Source organism: Pistacia vera, unplaced genomic scaffold (genome assembly GCF_008641045.1).
Source record: "Pistacia vera cultivar Batoury unplaced genomic scaffold, PisVer_v2 Contig909, whole genome shotgun sequence".
Classification (NCBI taxonomy): domain Eukaryota; kingdom Viridiplantae; phylum Streptophyta; class Magnoliopsida; order Sapindales; family Anacardiaceae; genus Pistacia; species Pistacia vera.
Window position 1 is genome coordinate 47864 of NW_022196789.1, and position 26931 is coordinate 74794.

Here is a 26931-nt window from a genome sequence, read left to right on the forward strand (position 1 = left end):
AAATAGATCATCCTAGCTAGTTTAAATCTATATCTGTAAAATCAAATTCACAGTCAATCTCTGCAAGCAATTGAACATGGACACTCAGCTCTTTATTGAAGGCAACATTTTAACAGGTATATCTTCCATGCTTACCAAAAATTAAGTAACCAAGTCTAATGCTAAAATTCTATTAACTCGTTATGAAGGATTTATATTGTCTGGTTATTTCACCTAAATTATTTCTTGTTTCATCAAGAAATGTATATATTATTTTAATCCGTTGATTTCAGGAAGGGATGCTCCACCTAGTCATTACTTGTTCAAAATCGAGTCTTTCTCTTTACTATCTAAAGCTCCTCTACCAAAGTACACCTCAAACCAGTTTGATGCAGGAGGCTACAAATGGTGTATATACGCTTTCTGCTCTATCTCTTGAGTATTTAAAATAAACTATATATGTATTATGACAATTTTCGATTCTACTGTATGGATGAAATACATTAAATGTTCTAACTCTTACAAACTTTGCAATTTAACATGAAAATGACAGGAAATTGTCTCTCTACCCATCCGGGGACAAGCAGAAAGATGGGGAAGGTTTTATCTCTATTTATTTGGCATTAACGGAAACCAGTTCGTTCTCTTCCGGGTGGGATGTGAACGTGGTTTTCAATTTTTTCATATTAGATCAACTTCAAAACAAGTATATTGTTGTACAAGGTAAGTCCTCGCCAATAGGGAATAGTCTTCAGTGAAATGCACCAGTAATCATCTAATGATAGTATATTACATTAATGCACGTGATATACACAGGCAATACAATGATATATCATTGTATAATTTTTTATGCATCTGTTTGCATCTTATATTTTTCCGCGACAATGTATAATTATAGCAACTTTGCATGTTTATCCCACAGAGTGGATTGAAAGACGTTACCATGCAATGAAGACTGAATGGGGAATCACTAAATTTATAGACTTGGAAATGTTTCATAACCCTTTAAAGGGATACCTTATAGATGACACTTGTGTATTTGGTGCGGAGGTTTTTGTTGTCAAAAGCACTTTCAAAGGGGAGCGCTTATCCATGGTGAAGGAGCCTACTACTTATTTCCATACTTGGAAAGTTAATAATTTTTCGACTTTATCTGGTGATCAATTTCATTACTCTGTGTCATTTGGAGACCAAAAATGGTATATAAAAAATTCCTCTAACACTTATTGATTTAATTTACTTCTTTTTGCTACTCAAATTACTTATGAAGTTGCTTGTTAATGTTTTGCAGGCAATTTGGTTTCAACCCTAGAGGAGTTGGAGAAGGCAAGGGCAGCTACATTCCACTTTATCTATTTATTCCTGCTTCAAGTATTCCTGACAGTACTAAATTGTTTGTGAATTTCATTCTACGTGTCAAAGATCAAATGAACGGAAAAGACTTTCTATTTCAAAGTACGTTTATAATGTGCACACAAATATTTTGAGTTGTGTAAATTTCTTGGTTTCTTTTGAGTTTGATGGAGGTTTTTTATTATTTATCTTCAGATAACATCGTGTTCCCTTGTCCGTTGTTTTCGAAGGCCCAAGATGCAGAAAAATTCATGCCATTGGCTAAATTGAAGGACCGGAAACTGGGTTACTTGGTTAATGACACTTGCATCATGGAAGCAGAAGTTACTTTGCTTGGTTTGATAAATTAAAAGTCTCTTAATTATGATGAAACATGTTGCAATTACTTCTTTCAGAGTTGAGAATTGATAAATTATTGTCATCAAATAATATTTATACTAATTTGATATTAAAATTCTGCAATTGTATATTCTAGATTAAAGTCAGTGTTCGAAACTCCTTGGAAACATTATTGTCAATTCTTTCTTTCATATTGATAATTGGTTAGAAGATAACTTTATCTAGGGGTGTTAGACGAGTCGAACGGCTCGCGAGCCGGCTCAACTCGACTCATCTGGAGCTCGTTAAGAGCTCGACTCATGGTTAGTCGAGTCGACTCAGCTCGAACTTGGTGGGGTGATCGAGTCGTGTTCGATTAGGGGGAGGCTCGGCTCGTAAGCTCGCGAGCCTGGTGTGGCTCGAACTCGTAGGGACCTTTGAGTTAGTTTTATAAACCATGTGGGGGAGATCTGTGAAATTGGACTTTTAAAAAACTTCAAAAAATGACATTTACCCCCTAACTTAAAAATAGTATAACACGATTTTCTCCCCCAAATTAGTTTCCCCCAAATCGCAAAAGAACCCTAAACCCCTCCACCGTGAATCATGCAATTCCATCCTGTTGTGTTGCTATCATCGATCGAAAAACCAATCGGAGAAACAACAACTCCATCTCGCAAACATTGAAGCGATTTCTTCACCTCCAAATTGATGCAAACCTTAAACCCCAAATCCACTTCTACCCTTAAATCTTTAGTTCACTGTGAAAGCGATGCCCCTAATCACATGTTCTTGCCGTCGCTGGTCAGAAATTGAAGGAAAAATTTGGTGAGTTAACCATTTTTGTTAAAATTATTTCATGAGCTGGGAAGAATTTTCAAAATGTATCAGTGAGCTTTGATGCCATTTTTGTTTTCTTGAATGTTTCATTTCTAACACTTTGATGAATTGGGTCAATGCTAAGTGCTAACAGTTCTTCATTTTCTGTTTCAGAAGTGGAGTTGTGGTTGTTTGAACAGCTTTTAGAGCAAGCTGTATTTGTCTACAATTGGGTGTTAATATCCCCAATTGTAGACAATTTAAGCATTTCTACATCTTCTACACTACACTAACTTCATAAAGCTACATGTTAATATCCCCATTTCTCTAGATTGATCTTTCATTGGGGAAAAGGCTATATCTTTCTTTTTCTTTTCTTTTAATCAACAATATATTGATATAATTGGAGAAATAAAGAAAAATATCTCATTCTGAATGATTTACATGCACAGTTGAAATTGGCACATTCTCTAAATACATTTAAAAAAAAAAAAAAGTGACAAGTTATAAAGTACCATATACGCAGAGTAGATTTAAAAATATCAACTACATATGTGAAAACAAATAAAAATAAATACTTGTTCACGAAAGATTCCACCATAGCATGCCGTTTATCTTTTGAAACCTTTTTGTGACCTCTTTTGGCTTTTGGTACATCAGAAGGAACAGAGGCAGCCTGTGACCTTCCACGCCATTGTATATTTGACCCATATACAGCATTGTTTATCTCAGTAAGAACTGTCAAGTATCAAGGTTGCATATTATTGCATGATTTTCTTACAGAATGAGAATTTTAAACTTCAAAAGGAAATAAAAAAAAAAAAAAAACTATTTTTCAGGATAAGATACGAGCTATCAAATGAGAAAATGAGAAGCATTATCATCTCCAACCTCAGTTAAAATTCAACAAACCACATAGACATTGAATGACCTTTTCTTCTGCATTGAAAATGGCTCAGTTAGACATTGAAAACACAAGAAAAAAATATTAAAAATATATGGGTTATTCTCTCGGATTCTAGTTCAAGCATCATAGAGCATTGTTATCATTTTATAACATCATAGCCTCCAATCCTATACAATACTTGTACAGACTAGAGTTATAGGTGACCTAACATTAATTTTCCTCACATTTACGTAGTTATTTCACCATATATGGTTCTTCTTAAAGCAAAGAAAACATGAATAAATGAATAGAAACACACAGTTAGTCATCTCCTCTCATCCAATCTCAAGATTTTCATGTTTCACACTTTACAATACTAACATCCGTGTCTAAAAATCACACCTTTCATAATATTACAATCATGTAAATCTCACGACGGGTACCTCCCTGGTCAGGATTAAAATTGAAAGGTTCCTTAACTTTCTTCTAGCAACCATAACAAAGGCTAGTGACAAATTCCTTCTACAAAAATTCATGGGCATCATGACATATTAAAATCATGGCTCTGTTTGCAATTCATCAGATACACTAAAATCATAAAAGGAAAAAAAAATCTCAATTTGATTTCGTTTCGTCTATTAAATGCTTGCTAAAGACAGGACTATTTTTTGTCCATAATATAGTAATAAGAATACAACAACATCACAACACAATTTAAGCGCCCATTTCTTTTGTATTACAAAAAACACAGCAACCAGAAGCAGAGTAGCCTATGATGACAGAAATGCAAAAATATTGAAAACCCATCAACAACATTGGAGAAAGAAAGTGGGTTTTCTTTTGTTCCACTCACCGGTTCTATTTCTAGCAAGGAGAAGTTGATTATTGAAACACTTGGAGCAAAAAATCTGTCGTCCTCTAATAATCTTCAACATCATTAAAATATGTATATGTCTCCTCGAATCAAAACCCAATGCTCACGAACCCATTTTCTTCTTCATTTCAAGCACGCGTAGAGTCGTGGATTTCATTCAAGAGGGTTTTAGTATTAGGGCTTTACTGGTTAAAATAAACAATCAGCGGTTTAGCTTTGGCCGGGTCTGGGTTTGAATTTGGGTTCAGGCAATGGTATTTAATTATTTATGATTAATTATTTTTTATTTTCAAAAACAAAAAAGTTAAATAGTAAATTCTTTTTTTTTTTTTATAAATAATAGAAATACTTGAAATTATTTTTTATGGCTAACTATCTTGGACTTCCAATAAAAATACTTGAAATTATGTTAAATATTTGAAATAATTAATTTAACCTTAAGAAATGACTTGAGGAAATGTCCTAAACCCCCTGTAGTTTCCAAATATTCTTGCGATCCCCTACCGTTAGCTGGGGTTACAATCTGTCTCCGACACTTTAAAAGCAATCAAAATACCTCATCTACTCCTCATTGTTATAAAATAAAAATTAATAAATACAATTTACTTTTAATTATAAATAAATAAATAAAAAGCTCTTTGTCACTCCTTCCCCGTCCAAACTTTTTCACTGCTCATAATTTTTTGGAAAATGATAGAGTTACCGAAAAGTTTACACTGAATTTGTGCATCGAATGATGTGGCAAAATCCTGACCGTTGATTAATATTAAATGATAATAAATCAATGGTCAGGATTTAGCCACATCATTCGGTGCACAAATTCGGTTCACACTCATCGGTAACTATAGCATTACTCTAATTTTTTCCTTCCAAACGTCTATCAAGCTCACGGCCAAAGAAACTCCTTGCTATATATCAACTGATATTACATCTCCAAGAAGAAAATAAATCCCAGAAAGAGAAAACAGTAAAACAAAAACCCAATTTAAAAAAAAAAAAAGAAAAAGAAAAAAAGAACGCCAAAAGCATTCACCAAACACCATTTAATCCTATAATCCCACTCAGAATTAATTATTCTCTTCCCCTCTCCTTTACACAAATAAAATCTCAATTTTTCTTACTCAAATGTACCACCATAAATATCAGACTCCTGAAAGAACCATTGATTTTGGGTTATTTAGTATAGGAAAAGCAGGCCAATGGTAGAAATATAAGCAAACAAACTGAAGGTTGCTTCTAAGAGGCCGAAGAAAAGGAATATGCTTTTGAAAATGAAAATCCAAGCCAGAGATTGAAAAAGGGTGAATGGTTTGAAAAAGAGGTTTTATGTAATATAGATATAGTTAGGGGGTTTAGGGAATGTTCCAAATGAATAATGTCCCTTCAAGTTCAAAACTTAAAAATTATTTTGATTTTTATCTATTCGTTTTTATACTATTTTAACCATAATAGAGGGACGAAAAGAGGCAACTCATCACTAGCAAGCTACAAGGAAGATATATATGTAACATTATTATTAAGTAAAAATTGTACATAATATATGTTAAGAAATAAGTTGATTCTTATCTGACATTGAATATATTCGTTTGTGTATTTGCGAAAGCATGAACAATCAAATTCTAAAAATTCAAGGTCATTCCTTTCCATCAACAAGAAGCAAAGAAGCCGAAGAAACAGGTCATTCCTTTCCATGAACAAGAAGCAAAGAAGCTAAGGTTGTTTCTGAGAGGCCCAAGAAAAGGCATATGCTTTTGAAAAAAGGGTTTTAATAATATAGATATAGTTCGGGGGTTTAGAGAATACTCCAAATGAATAATGTCCCTTCAAGTTCAAACCTTAATTTTTTTTATTTTTTTTTATTTTTATCTATTGTAATTTATACTATTTTAAACTTAATGAAGGGACGAAAGAGACAACTCATCACTAGTAAGCTAAAAGGAAGGTATATATGTAACATTATTATTAAGCAAAAATAGTGTATGATATATGTTAAGAAATGGATTGATTCTTATCTGACATTGGATACATTCGTTTATGTATTTGCAAAGGCATGAACAATCAAATTCTAAAATTCAAGGTCATTCCTTTCCATGAACAAGAGGCAATTACAACGTCATTAACAGGGCATTTTAATTTATATAAATAGAGCATCCTAGCTAGTTTAAATCTATATCTGTAAAATCAAATTCACAGTCAATCATTGCAAGCAGTTGAAAATGGACACCCAGCTATTTATTGAAGGCAATACTTCAGAAGGTATATTATTCCATGTTTATATACCAAATATTAAGTGACCAAGTCTAATGCTAAAATTATATTAACTCAATTGTTATGATGTTTTGTTTGATTAGGATATGTAAGAAATAATAGATATTAGTTAATTTCTTCTGATTTATGATCATGAAGAATACAAATGGAAATACCTGGATGTTTTGTAATTATTTGTTGAAATTTGATAAAAATTCTTAATTATTCATCTGGTTAAATAGAACAATGTATAAGGTTGCTATGAGTTGATAACATCAAATATTACCTTGTGTTTTCAATCTTAATCGTTAGTTATATAAAATAATAAATCCTTAGAATAACTTGTATCAAATCATTAATGAAGATTTCGGACTTAAAGATCTCAACCTTGTTATGAATGATCTATATAGTCTAGTTATTTCACCTAATTATTTCTCGTTTCATTAAGAAAGGTTTATATTCTTTTATTTTGTTGATTTCAGGAAGGGATGCTCCACCTAGTCATTACTTGTTCAAAATTGAGTCTTTCTCTTTACTATCTAAAGCTCCTCTACCAAAGTACACCTCAAACCAGTTTGATGCAGAAGGCTACAAATGGTATATATAAAGCTTTCCGTTCTATCTCTTGAGTATTTAAAATAAACTATAAATGTTTAAAATATTATTATGACAATTTTCGATTCTACAGTGTGGATGAAATACATTAAATGTTTTAACTTTTACAAACTTTGCAATTTAACATGAAAATGGCAGGAAATTGTCTCTCTACCCAGTTGGGGACAAGCATAACGATGGGGAAGGTTTTATCTCTATTTATTTGGCATTAGTGGAAACGAGTTCGTTCTCTTTCGGGTGGGATGTGAATGTGGTTTTCAATTTTTTTATATTAAATCAGCTTCAAAACAGGTATGTTACTGTACGAGGTAAGTCCTCGACAGTAGGGAATTCTTATGTGAAATTCACTAGTAATCATCTAATGAGAGTATATTACATTAGTGTGCACGTGATATACACAAGCAATACAATGATATACCATTGTATAATTTGTCCGTTGCATCTTACATTTTAATTATAGCAACTTTACATGTTTGTCCCGCAGAATGGACTGAAAGACGTTACCATGCAATGAAGACTGAATGGGGAATCACTAAATTTATGGACTTGGAAACGTTTCATAACCCTTTCAAGGGATACCTTATTGATGACACTTGTGTATTTGGTGCGGAGGTTTTTGTTGTCAGAAGCACTTTCAAAAGGGAGTGCTTATCCATGGTGAAGGAGCCTGCTACTTGTTTCCATATTTGGAAAGTTAATAATTTTTCGACTTTATCTGATGACTATCATTACTCCAGTCGATTTGGAGACCAACAATGGTATATAAAAAATTCTTTTGACATTTGTTGATTTAATTTACTTCTCTTTGCTACTCAAATTACTGATGAAGTTTCTTGTTAATGTTTTGCAGGGGAGTTTGTCTCCACCCTAAAGGAGCTGGAGAAGCCAAAGGCAGCTACATTTCACTTTATCTATATACTTTTGCAGGTATTCCTGAGACTGCTAAATGGTTTGTGAATTTCATCCTGCGCGTCAAAGATCAAATGAACGGAGAAGACATTATATTTCAAAGTATGTCTATAATGTGCACACAAAGATTTTGCGTCGTGTAAATTTCTTGGTTTCTTTTGAGTTTGATGGAGGTGTTTTGTTATTTATCTTCAGATAACGCCCCCAATAAGAACGCAAGGAGTATAGAAAAATTCATGTTGTTGGCTAAATTGAAGGACCCAAAACTGGGTTACTTGGTTAATGACACTTGCATCATTGAAGCAGAAGTTACTTTACTTGGCATGATAAATTAAAATTCTCTTAATTCTGATGAAACATGTTGCAATTACTTCATTCAGAGTCGAGAATTGATTTATGGTTGTCATCTTGATGTTAAAATTTCGTGTTGAGATTTTCTAATTGTTCTTTAAATCTTCTAATTATTCTGTAATCTTCCAATTATGTTAGGTTTACGAGTTTTAGAATATTCTAAATATTCTATAATCTCTTAAATTTGTCAAACAATATATTGTATAATCTGACATAATTAAGGGATTCAGTAGATTGTATTCTCTCTACATAAAGATTGTAACTCTTTGGTGAGAATCAATGAATTAAAAATAAAATTCTTCAAAGCAAACATGGTATAAGAGCCATGTTCTCTAATCTAGATAATTGCTCATTGTAGAGCAACCACTGAGAAATACACCGACGAGTAACCATCATTCTAGTCCTTGCCAATCCGAGGAGAAGAAAACAACCAATCAACCTGTTAATGCTTGATTTTGACACCAACTACTCGCACGGGTAAAATGCTAAGCGGACTTAGAAATTACATCTGATATGGGGATATAAAATGAATAATGAATGAGAGGCGATATTTAAAGTGGTTCGGATGCTCAAAAGCGAATCATACGTCCACTGTTATTGTATTAATAAAAGGGTAAAATTAGGTCGCGCATAGCGAGCTGAGTTACAATTTAGAGAGAATACAGAGAGAGAGAGAGAGAGAGAGAGAATGAGTGTAAGCTATTTTAGAGTAAGATTAGCCAATCCCGTAAATGAGAGGGAAGGCCTCTGTTTATAGTGAGAAATTTCAAGGTGATGATTACAAATCTGCAAGTGGGTAGGTGCTGTGCAAGTCCTTCTTTGCATTCCAGTGATTGCCTGCCCGAGAGATATCCTCAACTTGCATAGGGTTTGGACACGTGAGCGATCTCTAACTACTCACAAGCCTGACACTCACCCACTGCGCTGACAGGAGCCATGCCACTTGCACCATTGCACGACACGGCCACGCCTGGGCGGCACAAAACTTTCTTGAGCCCTGATTGGCCTTTGTTGATGAGGTTCCACTTCAGTCCTAACTTTTCAGGCATAACACAATCTAAGTACCAACCAAATACCAGTCAAACCCAAATCACCAACCATCAACTCTAGCCACACAAACAACACCAGCCAAATGTCAATCAAACACAAATCACTAGCCATCAACTCCAGCCACGCAAACAGCACCACCAATTGGAAATAAGTCGTTGTTCCGTTGTGTTGTCACCAGGAGACTAGTTGTCGTAGAGTGAATTAGATCTTCGAAGTCCTGAAGCCGACGCCAAAACCCGATCGTCCCCGACAATAGATTGTTGAAGCTAAGTCGTCGCCAAGAAGATCAAATCATTGATCTGCTCCAATCATCTCCAAGAGGATCAAATTGACAAAGGCTCAAAACCAATGCCAAAAAAAACTGATTATCGCTGATGCCAAGAAAACCGATTGTCAAAGTGCCGATCTTTTACTGTTGTCATCTTCCACCGATTTGATGCTGATCTGTTGAAGCTAACGACGTCGACCGGCTACTACCAAGAGGAGACACCAGTGAACTTTTTGAGAGTTTGGGTGCTTCATCTCTTATCTCTCTCCTTTTTTTTTCTTTTACTTAAAAAAAATGGTAGAACCATCAGGGTCAAAACCTATCATTATTCAATCTGATGGAGCTTTCAATGTAAGAATTACCCTTACCGAATCGAACTATGATGTGTGATCATGGCTCATATATATATATATATGAGCTTTCAATCTGTTTGCAATTCATCATCAGATACGTTAAAATATATATATATATAGATATTATATATATATATATATATATTTCTTCTACTAATGCTTGCTAAAAACAGGACAATTTTTAGTTGATAATATGGTAATAAGAATACAACAATGTTGATGTGTGATTTTGACACCAACCAAACGCATGTGTGAAATGCTGAGCTGGCCCAGAAGACACACGTGAATGAGAGAGTGAAAGTAAAAGAAATGGAGAACAGTGTTTGAAGTGGTTCGAATGCTCAAGGAAGCAAATCCTATATCCACTGGTTTTGTATTAATAGTAGTGGTTAGGTCGCGCTCAGTGAACTGATTTTACAAATGATTACAAGTGAGAGAGAGAGAGAGAGAGAGAGAGAGAGAGAGAGAGAGAGAGAGAGAGAGAGAGAGAGAGTGTGTATGCTATTTTTTAGAGAGATTGGCCAATCCCCAAAATGTGAGAGGAGCTCTTAATTTATAGTGGGATGGGTTAAGGTTATGATTACTAAATCTGTGAATTGGTGGGATTATCCGTGCAAATCCTTCTTTATGTCCCATGGCCCATCTTCTAGAGCGATTTACACGATTTGTGCAGGGATTGGACACGTGGAATCACTTTAGCTCCTGGCTAGTCTGACGCGCACACTGCACTGACAGAAGCATGCTGCACATGTCATCATGCGACGTGGCTGCATCTGAATGGCTGCGAACCTACCTAAGCTCTGACTTTTTATGCTAAATGGGTTTTGAATCAGCCCTACTTTTTCAGACATAACAGAAGTCTCCTAGTTTTTAAGGTTTGAGGATCGAACCTTGGAAACTACATATCATGCCGTGACAAGACGTCTTTGAAGAGATTTTGGTAGACCCGACCTGATTGAAAATAGGTCAAGACGGCGCTTTTATGCATGCGACCTGATATAGTCATTGCTTTTAAGGATGAACGACTTGATCTTAGACCATACCAGTGCTTTGATTTCAATCTTCCAAAGTTCACGACCTGATTATACTTGGAATTCTTTTCTAGACAAGGGATCGTGCTTTTTCGGAACTGAATGCTCATCGAGAGTCACGTCGCTTCGCGACCAATGGGGTAGAGTCAAGGAGTCACGTCGCTTCGTGATTGGCCCGATGAAGAGTGTTCTATGTAACGATCTCTTCAGATGTTATTTGTCGCATGCTCATAATGGATGCATTTAATGAAATACCTTCTGCTTTGACAGACAGACATGTCCTGTGTGCAATAAGTGCCAGCCATGCGCATTAAATGCGTGACATGCTGAAACGACATTCCCTATTAGAGTATTAAATGCAGATTGGGGCGCATTTAATGTGGAGGGAGAACGTGCCGTCGCTTGAGTTTTTCAACAGAAAAGGACGACGATTTGGTTTTCTTGAAGCATGACGATCACCTTTCCTCGTTGATCTGCGACACGTGGTCACGATCAACGGTGAGATACATTTTTCCGCCGAAACGTTGTTTGATTTCGAGAAAACCAAGCATCATTTCTTGTCCTATAAAACCCAGGTTCATTTCAGGCAATGTCACCATACTATCTTTTCAGAGAGAGCAAGAGACTTTCGTAAACTTCGGTTCTTTGCCTTCCAAACCAGCGCGTACTTGATATTCAAAACAGAGGGATTCATCTTCATATTCCTAGAGGTAAGAATCATTCTTTCCGTTTTTATTTCTTATTTCCAATAGTTGATAAACGATGTCAGTCTGCTGGTAGTTAATCGGAGACGAAATGTTCTCGCTGGGTTCGAGCCATGAATGGTGGCTCGAAACATTCTGATAGGGTTTTTCTGGGACTCAGGAGAGGAAGTATTTACTTTCTTCCACGTCATCTTACGAAGTAGTGTACGAGGACTAAATGATTCCCTAATTGTCGCTTTTGCAGACTGTTGTAGAATGGACCCCCCAACGACCAGAGTCGAGGAAGGGACCAGTTCGCTTGCGTAGGATGCTCCTGCGAGTCCCCCTCAAGAGATCCTGTCGATATTGACTGTCGAGGATCTGGACAAAATAGTAGAGTAATATGCTCTTTATGTGGATGTCTTCCGAGATAGGACACACACAGCTCGGAATCCGCCACGGGGGTTGGCTACGATTTGCGAGAGCATTTTTAAGAGTGGAGGGTTGATCCTCTTCCACCCTTTTGTCAGGTCGGTTCTCGACCACTTCAGGATCGCGCTGCTCCAGCTCATGCCAAATGCATATATGATAGCAGTGGCGATGTAAATCACGTGCCGCGAGAGCAGATTGGGCGAGCTAACTACAGTGGAACTCGGTTGCTCGTACGTTTTGAAGAAAAGTAAGGAAAAAGATTCTTACTACCTTTCTAGGTGGACCACCATTGAAGCGGGTAGATATAGTTACCCAAGCAATGTGGGAGCCTGCGAGACGAAGTTCTTTTTCTTCCACTATGATGGCTTTTGCTATTTCTAGGATTTGAGTAGTTTTTTTTTTTTTTATAAGTTTGTGAACTGTTTTGGTCTTTGCTAACGAGCTCTTTTTCCTTTGCAGTTAACAAAACGATCAGTATGGAACTCCTCACAGACCCGGATAGAATTGCCACCTTTGGCTTCCTACCCGAAGCAAGTCGTGATGCCAGATTGCTCATGACGATAGAGAATTTGCAGAAGTACGGTTTCTTCAACCCGGAAGCGACCTTAGAGCCCCTATCGAGTAAGTTGCATTAACTAGGTCTTTCTTGATTGTGCAATGAACTATTTTTACTAACGAGGTTCACATGCAGCACCTATGCCTCCTAAGGTGCCAAGGTCACCACGATGAAGGTAGTTCACTTTCCCTTGAGTGAGCACCGTTAGGAAGACTGAAGCTGCTCCCAGTGGTTCCTCGGCCGAAGGGGTGACATCGGGAGCTCCGACGCGACCTACTGGGACTTCCCAACCTTCAGCGGGCGCCCCGGTCTGACCTACGGGCGCTTCCCAGCCTTCGACTGCTAAGCCGAGGCAAAAGACAACAACCCAGGAAGAGGCGACAGATTCGGACCGAAGAGTCAGAGTCTGAACCGGAGGATCTGGGTGTTCAGCCCGAGAGGTCACAACCAGGCATTTCCACTACTCCGGGAGCACCTCAAGTAGGGCAAAGCGAGGTCGCAGGCATTGGGAAGAGGTCGGGTAAGGAATTGACGGGCGACACGACCTCTGCTGGGGCATTGACAAGGACACTCCAGTGCTGGACTCGATGGGACAATTGCCAGATCATTTGAAGCTGGTGGTCTTCACCCTGCTGGAGTGCAGACTCGCGGAAGTATGTGAAGAGTTCGTGGGTTCCAACCATGTGGACCTGATGTCCACATCAATCCAGCACTTAAGCAAGGTAAAACGAGCTGTCACTTTACATTTTGTTCTTCTCGATAGGAAACTGACTTGTTATTCTTTTTGTTCGTAGGCTCTGCTCTCCATGCAACTATCCCTATAAAAGGTATAGCTGGGAGCTGCCGAGGGAAAGGTCGTGTTAAGGGAAGAGAATGCGCGGCTCAAGTGGGACCTGGAAGCTGCTGAAGCAGAAAAGAAGCCATCCACTGAATTGGCGAACTAGTACCTGAATGAAAGGAATGCTGCTCTTCGCACGGTGGATTTTTAAAAGGCCGAGCTCGAGAAGCACGGGGGGGAGATAAATGTGCTCTAGAGGACTATAGCTAGACTCTCCAGGGAGGTCCACGAGAAAGACCAGGAGCTCAAAACGACCTCTTAGCAGGTCTCACTAGCAGAGCGGGAGAGGGGCAAGCTTTGGGAGGCCTCCAAGAAGCAAAGGCAGGCTCTTGAGGCTGAACTCCAAGCAAGTCAGGGAAGAGTTACTTCATTGACCGAACAGATGCAGAACCAAGCAGCAGAGATCGAGGCAAAGGCTGCTGAATGGGGGATTGAGTCCATCTATGCCTTGCGACCGAGGAATCTAGAGATTGATATATCTGATCTCCCCGAGGATTGGCAGGAAACTCTCTTATCCATGGCGCGGCTTGACAATGAGGACGCAGTGGAGGCTGCCCTGAGGACTTGATTAGGGAGAGCCTTTGGGATATTCCCTAAGGAGCCCACAGCCAACCAGGCAGATGGCGATCAGCCTGGGGATGACGAGGTTGAGCCTCCAGAGTTAGGGATCAGGGCCAATAATTGCAATTTATTTTTGGGATCTTGTTCGCTGTACTTCCCTTACTAATGAAATACATCTTTTTTAATCTCTCGAGCACTTATAATTTCTGTACCCTATGTTATACATGAGATCGCATTAAAACAAGTCTATGCGAACATAATTATAACACGTCTACTCAAACAGAATTACATGTGGAAAGATTATTACAAAAGAACAGAATAATACACTTGTTATTTACAAAGATTGCGAGAAATAAAATCTTTACAAGGAAAAACTGAGTTCGGAATTACTAATAATATGGTCGGAGATGTTTAGCATTCCAAGCTCATGGTACTTCGGAACCATTCAGCCTTTTGAGGTGATAAGTCCCCGGTCTTATCACTTTGGCGATGCGGTATGGGCCTTCCTAGTTTGGACCTAGAACTCCAGTGCTTGGTTCTCGAGTACTAAGAAGAACTTCCTTTAGAACGAGGTTGTCGATTTGGAAGTCTCTTCTTCTGACCTTAGAGTCGAAGAATCTCTTCACGCATTGCTAATAGGCTGCTATTCTTAGCTTAGCCTGGCTGCGATGCTCTTTAACCAGATCAAGACTTGCACGCATAAGCGTCTCATTGTCGGCTTCATCGAACAGGTCTCTTCGAAGTGAACCAGTCCCTACCTCAACAGGGATCATCGCTTCACAGCCATAGGCTAGCAAAAAGGGAGTTTCTAAGGTAGAGGTTCTCAGAGTTGTCCTGTATGCCCACAGGACTTCAAGGAGGTCGTCAGCCCAATTTCCCTTGGCTGCGCTAAGTTTGACCTTCAGGATGTGCTTGATGGTTTTGTTGACGGCTTCAACTTGACCATTTGCTTGCGGCCTTGCGACAGAGGTGAACTTTTTATGAATACCCAACTTATTGCAGAACTGCTTGAATTCCTCATTATCGAACTGTTTTAGGATCTAACCTAATGTAGTGGAGCTCTCCAAGCAAAACGTTGTTGCTCTCAGTTCTACAAATGCTGAGTATAGAGCCTTAGCCCACACGACCATTGAAATTGCTTGGCTGCAAAGTGTATTTTTAGAATTGGGGTTGAAAATTCCTATTGTTCTAGTGATATGGTGTGATAATGTCAGTGCAGGAGCCTTGGCAGCAAATCTTGTTTTTCATGCAAGAATAAAACACATCAAAATCGACACTCACTACACCAGAGATTAGGTTCTGTCAAAAAAAATAGTTGTGCAGTATGTTCCTTCAAAACTGCAAATTGCAGATGTTTTGACTAAAGCATTGTCTGCTGCTCAGTTTCATGAGTTAAAGTATTATTGTAGAACTTTAAGTTTAATGGTTGAGTTACAGTTAACTTGCATTGCAGATTAATGCCAGTTGGTTTGAGGAGTTGATTGTTGCAGAGCTACAGATTTGCTGCAAGTTTTAGTGTAGAATTGTAGGTTTAATGATTGAATTGCAGTTGATTCACACTGTAGATTAATGCAGGTTGGTTTGAGGAGTTGATTGTAGGTTGGTTTGAGGAGTTGATTGTTGCAGAGCTGCAGATTTGCTGCAAATTTTAGTGTAGAATTGCTTATTTGGGGATGTGCAATTTCGGTTAATTTGAGGAGCTACAAATTTGCTGCAAGTTTTAGTGTAGAATTGCAAGTTTTGGTTGATTTGAGGATGTGCAATTTTGGTTGATTTGAAGAGTTGCAAATTTGCTGCAAGTTTTAGTGTAGAATTGCAGGTTTTGGTTGATTTGAGGATGTGAATTTTGGTTGATTTGGGGAGCTGAATGTTGCAAATTTAATATGGAGCTGATTGTTAATGTGGAGCTGATATTGTTGCAAGTTTAATTGTTGCATGTTTAAATATGCAATTTTGAAGTTTAATATGCATGTTTCAGAGTTGACTTCAGAAGATGGTTTAATTTACAAGATTAATGCAGATTTGAGAAGTTGTTTTGAGCTGATCTGAGAAGTTGATTTGAGTGGAATATTGAGACAGTTGAAATGTGAACCAGTTTTGCTTAAAGAGAAGTATTAGCAAAAGGTTAGAACATTTGAGAAGTTGAGATAGTTGAAACGTGAACCAGTTTTGCTTAAGGGGAAGTATCAGCAAAAGGACAAGACGGTGTCGTTTCTGCTTGGCCCTTTACTAAATGCAAAGTGACGTCACTTTCTAATTCAAAGTCATCATTCACTTTACTCTTTCTCACTTTACTCTTTCTCAGTTGTACACTTTACTCTTTCTCAATTGTATAAGAACAAATTTCCGATGTAATCTCTATTCATTCAGTTAGAAAACAAAGCTACTGAAATTGTGGTTTTCTCTAGAAACTTCAATTCATCTTTCTCAAGTTTACATGAATGCATGCAATTTTGAAGCAAAATAAAGTTTCAATATAATTGCTTTAGTCTTTAAGACAAGAAATTTTTAAGGTTTTAATGCATGGAATAAAACATGCGAATGGATTGTTTGCGGGATTATAATCCCAATCCCAGGCTTGCTATTGCACAAAGGGACAGGATATATAACTTATCCTAGGTTTACCAATTAATTTGATATACATAGGATAACTGATCCCATGAAGAACTATGGACTATTTTGCCACACTTTTTCTACCAGTTAGGATAGCCAACTCTCATCCATAAATACAGCACAAAAGACAATAATTTTGTGTTGAAAACTGTAGGAAAGTTAAGACAAATACTCCATCTACTCTCCACTTTTATTTATTTCTTCTTCTTCTTCTTATTTATTTTATAAGAAACAATCCACTGCATATTTTGTATTAGATTCATAACAATTCTGATCCCATTCACTACATATGGTGACTCCTTTAAGAGCAGGAAGAACCAGAAGCGGGCTTCTACACTCCTTCTATTCACTATTGCTTTTAGGGCCACATTACCTCCGGTACAATTGGTTAAAGCCACCACAATTGTTACAGTATTTCCCTTCACTTGAGTCAACCGGCAAGGCATCTCCAACCTTTATAGGCAGCACCAACCAGAACTCCAGATGCTGGATCCGATCGAGAGGCGATGAGGGGCCCACTAAAAGAAATACTTCACTTCCCCTCCCCCCCCCCCCCCCCCCCCCCCCCCCCCCCCCCCCCCCCCCCCCCCCCCCCCCCCCCCACCCCAATCCAAAAAAAAAAAAAAAATTATAAAAAAAGAACAAATACCCGATCCTTGAAAAAAAAAAAAAAAGATTTAATAATAAGACCAAACCCTAAAGGAGTGTCATATTTATCTAATCTGACAACACAAACTACACATGAGCTTTATAAAGCCTGATACATCAACGTTGTAAATCTAGGCACCAACTTGAAGGGAAGTGTAGAGATATTCTAAATATTTTGTAAATCTTCTAATTATTCAGGCCTACGATTTTTAGAATATTCTAGATATTCTATAATCTCCTAATTTTGTCAGGTATTATATTGTGTAATATGTAACTAACATAATTAGGAGATTCAGTAGATTGCATTCGCCCTATATAAAGATTGTGGCTCCGTTTGTTTAGTTTTTCAGAATAGGATTCTATTTTGAATAGGATTTTTGGAAAATATGATAGAATTTTGAGAACGTTTTGGCACATTTTTGAAAAATATTTTTTGAAAATATTTAGATTATTTTTTAACCCCTTAGGTTTGTTAATTTAGCTAAACATCCCCCGCAATAAAAAGTTTATAAATTGACAAAAACACTTGCACCCACCCAACTATTGTCGGCAGTCAACCATCACTGTCGAACGGTGGCCATAAGCTATGAAGATGGTGCACGACCGGCTGGATCTAGTAGGTCATGTGTTGATCTAGCATTTTTCGGTTAGATCCATCGTGGATTTAGCCAGATATGCAACCATAGATCTGACCATTTTCGGTAATATCCATGGTGGATTTAGGTGAAAAGGAAAGATCGGCATACAACCGGCCAGATCTAGTTGGTCATACGTTGTTACGACATCCATGGGCAACAATGGTTGCTGGCGAACGATAGTGGCCTGGGTGGGCAGGGGAGTTTTTCTTTATTTTAAAACTTTTATTGAAAAATGTAATGTTAATGTTTTGAGTTGAATAGAATAGGATTAGATTTTCAAGAATATTAAAACAATTTTTTTTTTTCATTTTTTAGGATAGGATGTTAAAATAGTGTGCCAAATGTAGGGGTAACTCTTTTGTGAAAATCAATGAATAGAAAATACAATTTTTCAAAACAAAAATTCTGCACTTGTATCTTCTGGACTAAAGTCACTATTTGAAACTCCTTGGATACATTATTGTCAATTCTTTCTTTCATATTTATAATTGGTTAGAACGTAATTTTATCTAATCATTGGATGATGATCCAATCATCCAAAACCATAATCGATACTCAATACTCAATATGTATAGACATTATTAAATTTCCTGCAGTGGACATAAAAGTAAGATTTCAAAGATTAAATTAATAAAAGAATAAAGGAACTCACTAGTTACAAGGAAAGGGAGGCATATGTACATGAAGTAAAAATTTGTGGATGTAATATCAAAAAATTACTTTATTCTTTTCTCATATTGGGTGATTGAATTCGTAAAGCATCAAACATCCAACAATTATATTATAAAAGTCAGTCATACCTAATTAGGAAGAAGAAACAAGAGGCCAAATCCAATATTTAATTATTAATTATTCTTTCTGCAATTGGAAATATATATGGAGTTTAAGAACTCAATAGAAGGAGTCGTCTTAAGAGGTATGTATATAGCCATTCTTGATTTGAAGTATAATAGTTGATAAGTTCATTTAATTTTTATCACGATTAACCATGCAGTATTCCTTATCTAATAAATCTGTATCTTCTTCCAGTGTTAAGGAACGCTCTCCCTAGACATTACTTGTTAAAAGTTCAATCTTTCTCATCTCTTAACAATTTAAACAAGTTCATCTCGGACAATTTTGATGCTGAGGGCTTCAAATGGTATTTTATTTAATGAAATAATATCTACTTTGTTTAATTGTATATAACTTTTTGAAGAATTAAGCCAAATAGGGGACTTATTATTTGATTTAGCAAGAATAATGTCAATATAGTGTATATATTTAATGAAATAATATCTACTTTGTTTAATTGTATATAACTTTTTGAAGAATTAAGCCAAATAGGGGACTTATTATCTGATTCAGCAAGAATAATATCAATATAGTGTAAATAGATAAGAATACATATTTATATCTCTTTTTTAACATTTTGAATTTCATCTGCAATTACAGGAAATTATGTCTCTATCCAAATGGGGACAAGGAGAATAAAGGGGAAGATCATATATCTGTTTACTTAGAATTGGCAGAAATGAGTTCTCTCCCAATTGGGTGGGAAATCAACGTGATTTTCAAATTTTTTTGTATTTGATCAGCTTCAGGACAAGTATGTTACAATTCAAGGTAGCTTGTTTCTCTACATATAATTCAACAACATTTATCTTTTCTGGCTCTTTGGTATATATATCTTATTTTTTTTTTCTTTTTTTCTTCTGATGTAGATGGGAGAATAAGGTGTTTCCATTCAATGAGTACAGAAGGGGGCTTCTCCTGATTCTTGGACCTGGAAACCTTTCGTAATCCATCAAATGGATACCTTATCAAAGACGCTTGTGCCTTTGGTGCAGAGGTTTTTGTTGTCAAAAATACTTTTAAGGGGGAGTTTTATCAAAGATGAAAGATCCTACTACTCATTATCATACTTGGGTAGTTAAAAATTTTATGGCCCTGACTAATAAAAAATACATTTCTGAATCATTCGGACCATACAAAAGGTTTGTATATGCATGATTGATTTTGGCATTGATTGAATATATATTTACTTCTCTTCGCTATATATTTGCTTGCACCTTACGCTAATTAATGTCTTGTAGGTATGTTGTTCTCTTCCCTAATGGACATAATGAGGGCAAAGGAAAAAATATTTCAATTTATTTATTGCATGATCAGTCTTTTAATGCTAAATTATTTGTAAATTTCATTATGCGTGTCAAAAATCAAAAGACTGGACCTCACATTTAAAAAAAAGGTTAGTTCAATAGGGACCGTCAATGATTTTACTTTTTTTATGGAAGGATTTTCTCATGAGTTGTTAAAAGGTTGTTGCTGTTGGTAAATGCAGTTATATTTCAATTGTTTTACTAAGCTGATTGTAGCGTGTAAAAGCTATACTAAAAACTTTATTCATTAGAGAAACTAATACTAAATACAAAGTATATTCAGTTTAGTCTAATTTACTTTCCTTTACCTTTCTTTATCATTTTTTTTTCTCCTCTGTTTTGCTCTAAACCTAACATGGTATTAGAGCTGCTGACTCGCGTCAAGAATGGTCGATCTCACTCAACTCTCTTCTAATTCAACAAGTTAAGCTCATAAATCAAACATCGATCCAGTCAATTTGTCAAGCCCCATCTCAATGTCTTCATCAACTCTTCCTATCATTTCCCCTAAATTGACTAGGAATAATTACAACTTTTGGAAGTCACAAATCTTATTTGCTGTTGGATCTTTTGATCTAGAGGAACATCTCATTGGGCTAGTATCATGTCCAGCTCAGTTTGTCAAGATTCCAGCAGATAACTCTGATGGTGTTACTGAGAAGAAGCCAAACCCAGAATGTAGTCAGTGGAAAAAGACTGACAAAATCCTAGTAAGCAGGCTTCTTAGCTCTATCTCTGAATCTATGTTCATAGTTGTCTCAAAGTGTTAGTTTTCTGCCGATATGTGGGTTACATTAGAAAAAGAATTTCTTACCGAGTTAAGAACCAAAACATTGCATGTAAAAATTTTGTTGCAAAATACGAAGAAAGATAATCTTACCATTCATGAATACTTTGTCAAAATGAAAGGATTTGCAGAGATTCTGTCAAATTGTGGAATAGTGGTCACTGATGAAGAGTTACTGAATTACACACTGGATGGTCTGAATACTTAATACGATGTTGTTGTGGTGAACATTACTACTAGATTAGAATCTAGAATAGATTCTCTCACTATCCAAGAGGCACAAATTATCTTGCAAAAGTATGAACTTAGGTTAGAAAAAGCAAATTTTGCTATGAATTCAGTAGTTAGCATTGAGTTTCATGGAGGCTCGGCTCATCTTGCTTCAACTGAGAGAACGTATCACCATAATCTCAGTCCCAAATCAGTAATGTACAGCCTAACCTTGGACAAACTCAGTATCAAGGTCCTAATTTTTTACCGCACAATCACATCCCTCAACAGCCTATCCCTGATCCTAATCAATTTGGAGCTTCAAATAATCAGTACTATGCCTCTCAATTTAGTGGTGGCAGAGGAAGAGGTAGAGGAGCTGGAAGGAATACATTGATATGTCAAGTCTGTGGCAAGACTGGACATCTTGCACTAAATTGCTACCATAGGTTTGACACCAATTTCACTAGGGGAAACAATGTCCTAGGCAGAGGGAGTTTTGTTCAGAATTATCCTAGGCCACCCTTTCAGCAGTCACAATTCTATGGTTACTACCCACCTCAATTCCCTCATAATTCCAGCTTCAGTCCTAATATGAATGAACAAAATGCACTTGGTCCACAACAATCCACTTCTGCCAGTCTTGGTTCTGCACCACACTCAAATTCAGGATCATCTCAAGTGCACCCTGGTTCTCAATCGTCTGCCTCCAGTTCTCACAGTCAAGCATTCTTATCACAAAAATAGTTCCAAAATCCTTTAGCTCATTATACTGGTTCCCCATCAACTATTCAGGATGCATCTTGGTACATGGACAGTGGAGCCATAGATCATGTCACTTCTGATTTGTCTCAGCTAACAGTGAACTCCAACTACAATGGCAATAAGTAGTTTCAGGTTGGCAATGGTGAGTTGCTTCCCATTTCTCACACTGGTTTTACTGCTTTTCCATGTCATTCTAGATCACTATACCTAAAAAATGTTCTTTGTGTGCCTCACATTACAAAAAATTTATTAAGCATTTCTAAGTTTACTAGAGACAATAATGTAATTGTTGAGTTCTTTGCTGATCATTGTGTGGTTAAGGACAAACACTCCAAAGCTGTTCTTCTTCAAGGAAAGCTTAAAGCTGGCCTTTATCAACTTCAAACACCTACTATCACTTCTCTACAGTCCAATATGCCTGTTGGTCATTCATCTGCTCAAGTCTTTAACTCACTACAATTCCCTCAATCTAAAGCTTCACAGTCTTCTAAATCATGTCCTAATAATGCTAGTACATTGTATACAAATAAAGCACTTGATATCTCTAATTTTTTGTCTGATTCTGTTGTTGCAAATAATATTTCTAGCTCTAATATTTCCAAGTTTCCTACATTTGTATCCAATTGTAATAATGCTACTAATGCTAATGAAAGAAGCACAATTCAATCTTTTCCAGTAGAAAAAAACTAATAGCATGCTATGGCACAAGAGGTTAGGACACCCTAATGCAACTATTCTTACTAAAATTCTGCATGTTTTACGACCTAACTGTTCTGTAAAAAACACAATTGAATTCTGTCCAGCACGTCAGTTTGGTAAGCTTCACCAATTAGTTTTTCCTCAGTGTAAGTCTAGAGCTTCAGATCCATTAGAATTAGTCTATTTAGATTTGTGGGGACCATCCCCTATTCCAACTCCTGAAGGATTTAAATATTACATACAGTTTCTAGATGATTATTGTAGGTTCACCTGGATTTTTCCATTGAAAGCTAAATCTGAAACACAATTAGTCTTCCAACAGTTCCACAAATTAGCTGAAAGATAATTTAACAAACCCTTGAAATGTGTCCAAATCGATTGGGGAGGTGAATATAGGAGTCTAGTTTCTTACTTTGCTAACCAAGGAATTGTCTTTAGGCATCCATGTCCCCACACTCACCAGCAAAATGGAAGAGTAGAGAGGAAACATCGCCAAATAGTTGAACAAGGTGAGGAAACATCGCCAAATAGTTGAACAAGGCTTAACCTTGTTAGCTCAAGCTAACATGCCCTTGAAATATTGGTGGTATGCTTTTCAAACTGCTACTTTTCTCACCAATAGGTTACCTGCACCAGTTTTGTCTAATTCTTGTCCATTTCAGGTTTTGTTTAAAAAAAATCCTGACTACTCTGTTTTTAAAGTTTTTGGCTATGCTATGTACCCTTTTATTAGACCATATAACTATCATAAGTTTATTTTCACACCAAACAGTGCACTTTTATTGGTTACAATATGCATCATAAAGGTTACAAATGTAAGGATTCAAATGGAAAGATCTATGTTTGTCAAAGTGTCAAATTTGATGAGTCTCATTTTCCCTTTGCTTCAACTCATCTGTTTTTTAGGACAGTACTTCTATTCCTTCCTCCTCTTATGATCACACTCCTATTGTTCCATTTTTCTCCCTTCCAAACTTGTCTTACTCATCTTCTGATGTTTTTACTAGTTCTTCAGACTTATCCATCACTGATCAACAGAACTCACCAACATTAGAGTTTCCTAGTAATACTATCCCAGCTCAAAACCCTAATGTATCTGCTCCCACCCCTTCGTGCACACTGCCTGTTCAGTCTACTAAGTCTGCCTCACCAAACTCTCCTGAATGCACCTCAAATTCTTCTACAAACTCTTTTACACAGTCATCTGTCTAGTCTGCCTCACCTACATCTCCCACACAACCGTCACAATCCCTTGCACACATACCTATTTTTTCTTCACTTATTGATGATTTACCTTCTCCTCCAAAACCTTCTACTTCAACGAACCTACCTGATGGCATTCACCTTACAGTTGAGTTGCCTTTTGAGCCTAAGCCCTTACCTACTCATCCCATGATTACTAGAAGCAAAGCCAAACAGCATAGTTCTTTAACTGTTTCCTCCACAATTAGAGTAGTATTGAGTCTAGCTATTACCTATGGATAGGATATTCAACAAGAGGATGTTAATAATGCATTTTTGAATGGAGAACATAGTGAGACATTTTACATGACTCAACCCACTGGTTTTGTTGATACTTAGAATCCACTTCATGTTTGTTAACTAACTAAAGCATTGTATGGCCTAAAACAGGCCCCAAGGGCCTAGTTTGAAAAGCTTAAGACTGCCTTTCTCAAATGGGGTTTTGTCTCTTCTATAGCAGATTCCAGCTTATTTATTTTTAGGCAAAATGCTCAGGTCTTATATGTAATTGTCTATGTGGATGACATTTTGTTAACTGTAAATGATGCTGAGTTAGTACATAATATTGTCTAGAGGTTAAACACTGAGTTTGCTCTTAAGACTTTAGGTTCTCTTAAGTATTTCGTGGGTTTTGAAGTCCACAGAACAGATTCACACATCTACATGAGTCAAGAAAAATATGCTAGAGACTTGCTTTCTAAGACTAGTATGTTAGATTCAAAACTCTGCTCTACCCCCATGGCTGTAGGCAACAAGTTAACCTGTACAGACAGTGATATTTTTGACAACCCAGCTCTATATAGAAGCACAATTGGGGTTTACAGTATTTTACACTTTCCAGACCTGACATTGCTTATTTAGTCAACAAGTTAAGTCAATTTCTCAAAGATCCCACTGAACTTCATTGGCAAGCCTGCAAAAGACTTCTAAGATATCTTAAAGTCACCACAAATTTTGGTCTTCAGTTTACTAAAGTCACCAGGCTTCATTTGGACTGCTTCACTGATGTTGATTGGGTAGGCTCTATTCAAGATAGAAGGTCCACAAGTGGTTGCTATTTGTTTCTTGGTCCTAATCTATTACAGTGGAGCTCTAGGAAGCAAAAGGTAGTGTCTCTATCTTCTACGAAAGCTGAATACAGAGCACTTGCCCAAGGGGCAGCTGAAATAGCCTGGTTTTGCAGTTTGTTTTCTGAAATTAGTCTAACACTCAGTGAGATACCTGTTATTTGGTGTAATAATCAAAGTGCAAGGTCCCTAGCTTCCAATCCGGTTTTTCATGCTAGAACAAAGCACATTGAACTGGATGTCCACTATGCCAGGGAACAGGTTGCTGCTCAACATCTTAAAGTACTCTATGGTCCTACTAATCACCAAAAAGCTGATGTGTTTACTAAGTCTTTGTCCACTGCTAAATTTGAACATTTCAGAACAGAACTCACAGTTGGAGCTTGTCCTTAGAATACTGGGACATCAAAATCTTCTCTTTTAACTACTGAAATTGGCATTTAAAAGGTTATGGTTGTGTTTTTTTTAAACTTTTGCTCTTATATTGGTTCTTTTCTGATGGCTAATGAAACTGATGATCTCTGGTTGACTTATATTGGTAGTCCAATGACTAGTGAAAATGTTGATTTCTGTGGCTGACTTATATTGATTATCTCTGATGAATGTTGAAAATGTTGATTTCTGGCAGTCTGTTCTAACATACGTGTCAGTATGATTGACATTAGTGAAATTTGTTCAGTAACATTCTGGTGTCATTTGCTCTAGAACAGAAGTTGTTTGTTGTCCTTAAGAAGAAATGTGGCTATTGTAATATTATGGTGTCATTTGCTTTAGTACAGAATTTATTTGTTTGTACTTAAGGGGAAGTGTGACTTAAGAAGAAGTGTGGCTGTTTTAATATTTTGGTGTCATTTACTTCAATACAGAAGTTATTTGTTTGTACTTAAGAAGAAGTGTGACTTAAGAAGAAGTGTGGCTGTTGTGCTTGTGAAGAATTACTCTTGTGAAAATGCTCTCTTGTGAAGAAGTAGTGGTTGTTACTCTTGTGAAGATGTTCTTGTGAGGAAGGTTTGGTTGTTGCTCTTGTGAAAATGTTGATTCTGTGAAGATGTTGTTGTGAGGAAGATTGGTTGTTGCTCTTGTGAAAATGCTGCTTCTGTGAAAATGCTTTTGTGAAGATGTTTGGTTGTTGCTCCTATGAAAATGCTACTTCGGTGAAAATGCTCTTGTGAAGAAGCTTGGTTGTTGCTTCTGTAAAGTTTGGTTATAAAGATTTTTGTGAAGTCTGGAACTGATGTCAAAACCTCCCAGTCTAATTTAAGGGAAGATGTTAGTATCAGAAATTGGAAGAATCTTACTCAGTTTAGTTTAAGGGAAGATATCAGTTAGGAAGTTAAGAATTTGTTAAGTTGTTAATAAGTTGTTAAGCTTGTTTATAGCAGTTATTAACACTGCCCTGTTTAGGTTGTTAAGTTGTTAAAAGGTTGTTACTATTGGTAAATGCAGTTATATTTCAGTTGTTTTACTAAGCTGATTGTAGCGTATAAAAGCTATACTGAAAACTGTATTCATTAGAGAAACTAATACTAAATACAAAGTATACTCAGTTTACTCTCCTTTACTTTCCTTTACCTTTCTTTATCGTTTTTTTTTCTCCTCTGTTTTGCTCTAAACCTAACATCATGGAATTTGATCTTATGAACATGTGCTTCTTCCTTGATTTCAGTTGAAGATCAAATGTTTTGTCTAACAATCGAGAATTGGGGGTTTCCAGAATTTATGTTGTTAGATACATCGAAACAGGGTTCTTTGGTGGATGATAGTTGCATCATGGAAGCTGAAGTTCAATTGCTTGGTTCGGTTAGTTTGAACAAGTCATAGCTCTTCTAAGCGTATTAATGTTTGTCTAGCAATAATAGGTTTAGGTTCAGGTTGTGATAAAAATAGATGATACTTAATGTTTGTCTATAATTCTGCAATGTTGCTCGGTATGAAACTAAGGGTTCTGATAAATAAGATTTGTGATGCTAGTTTGTTTTTATTTGCTAGTGCTGTTGT

The 26931-nt window shown here is 36.7% G+C and overlaps 2 protein-coding genes across 2 annotated transcripts; both read left to right on the top strand.

Annotated features, from left to right (window-relative positions):
- On the top strand, window positions 1-1729 carry LOC116119868 (MATH domain and coiled-coil domain-containing protein At3g58410-like). The gene is made up of 6 exons (XM_031405803.1): window positions 1-116; window positions 273-387; window positions 533-702; window positions 902-1178; window positions 1271-1434; window positions 1528-1729. The coding sequence occupies exons 1-6, from the start codon at window positions 77-79 to the stop codon at window positions 1680-1682; spliced, it is 921 nt and encodes a 306-aa protein (XP_031261663.1). The 5' UTR covers window positions 1-76; the 3' UTR covers window positions 1683-1729.
- A 4682-nt stretch (window positions 1730-6411) lies between these two features.
- LOC116119864 (MATH domain and coiled-coil domain-containing protein At3g58400-like) lies at window positions 6412-8472 on the top strand. Its single transcript, XM_031405799.1, has 6 exons — window positions 6412-6485; window positions 6959-7073; window positions 7230-7399; window positions 7576-7849; window positions 7942-8102; window positions 8196-8472. Exons 1-6 carry the CDS (start codon window positions 6446-6448, stop codon window positions 8333-8335), a joined length of 900 nt encoding a protein of 299 aa, XP_031261659.1. The 5' UTR covers window positions 6412-6445; the 3' UTR covers window positions 8336-8472.
- Window positions 8473-26931: the final 18459 nt, after the last annotated feature.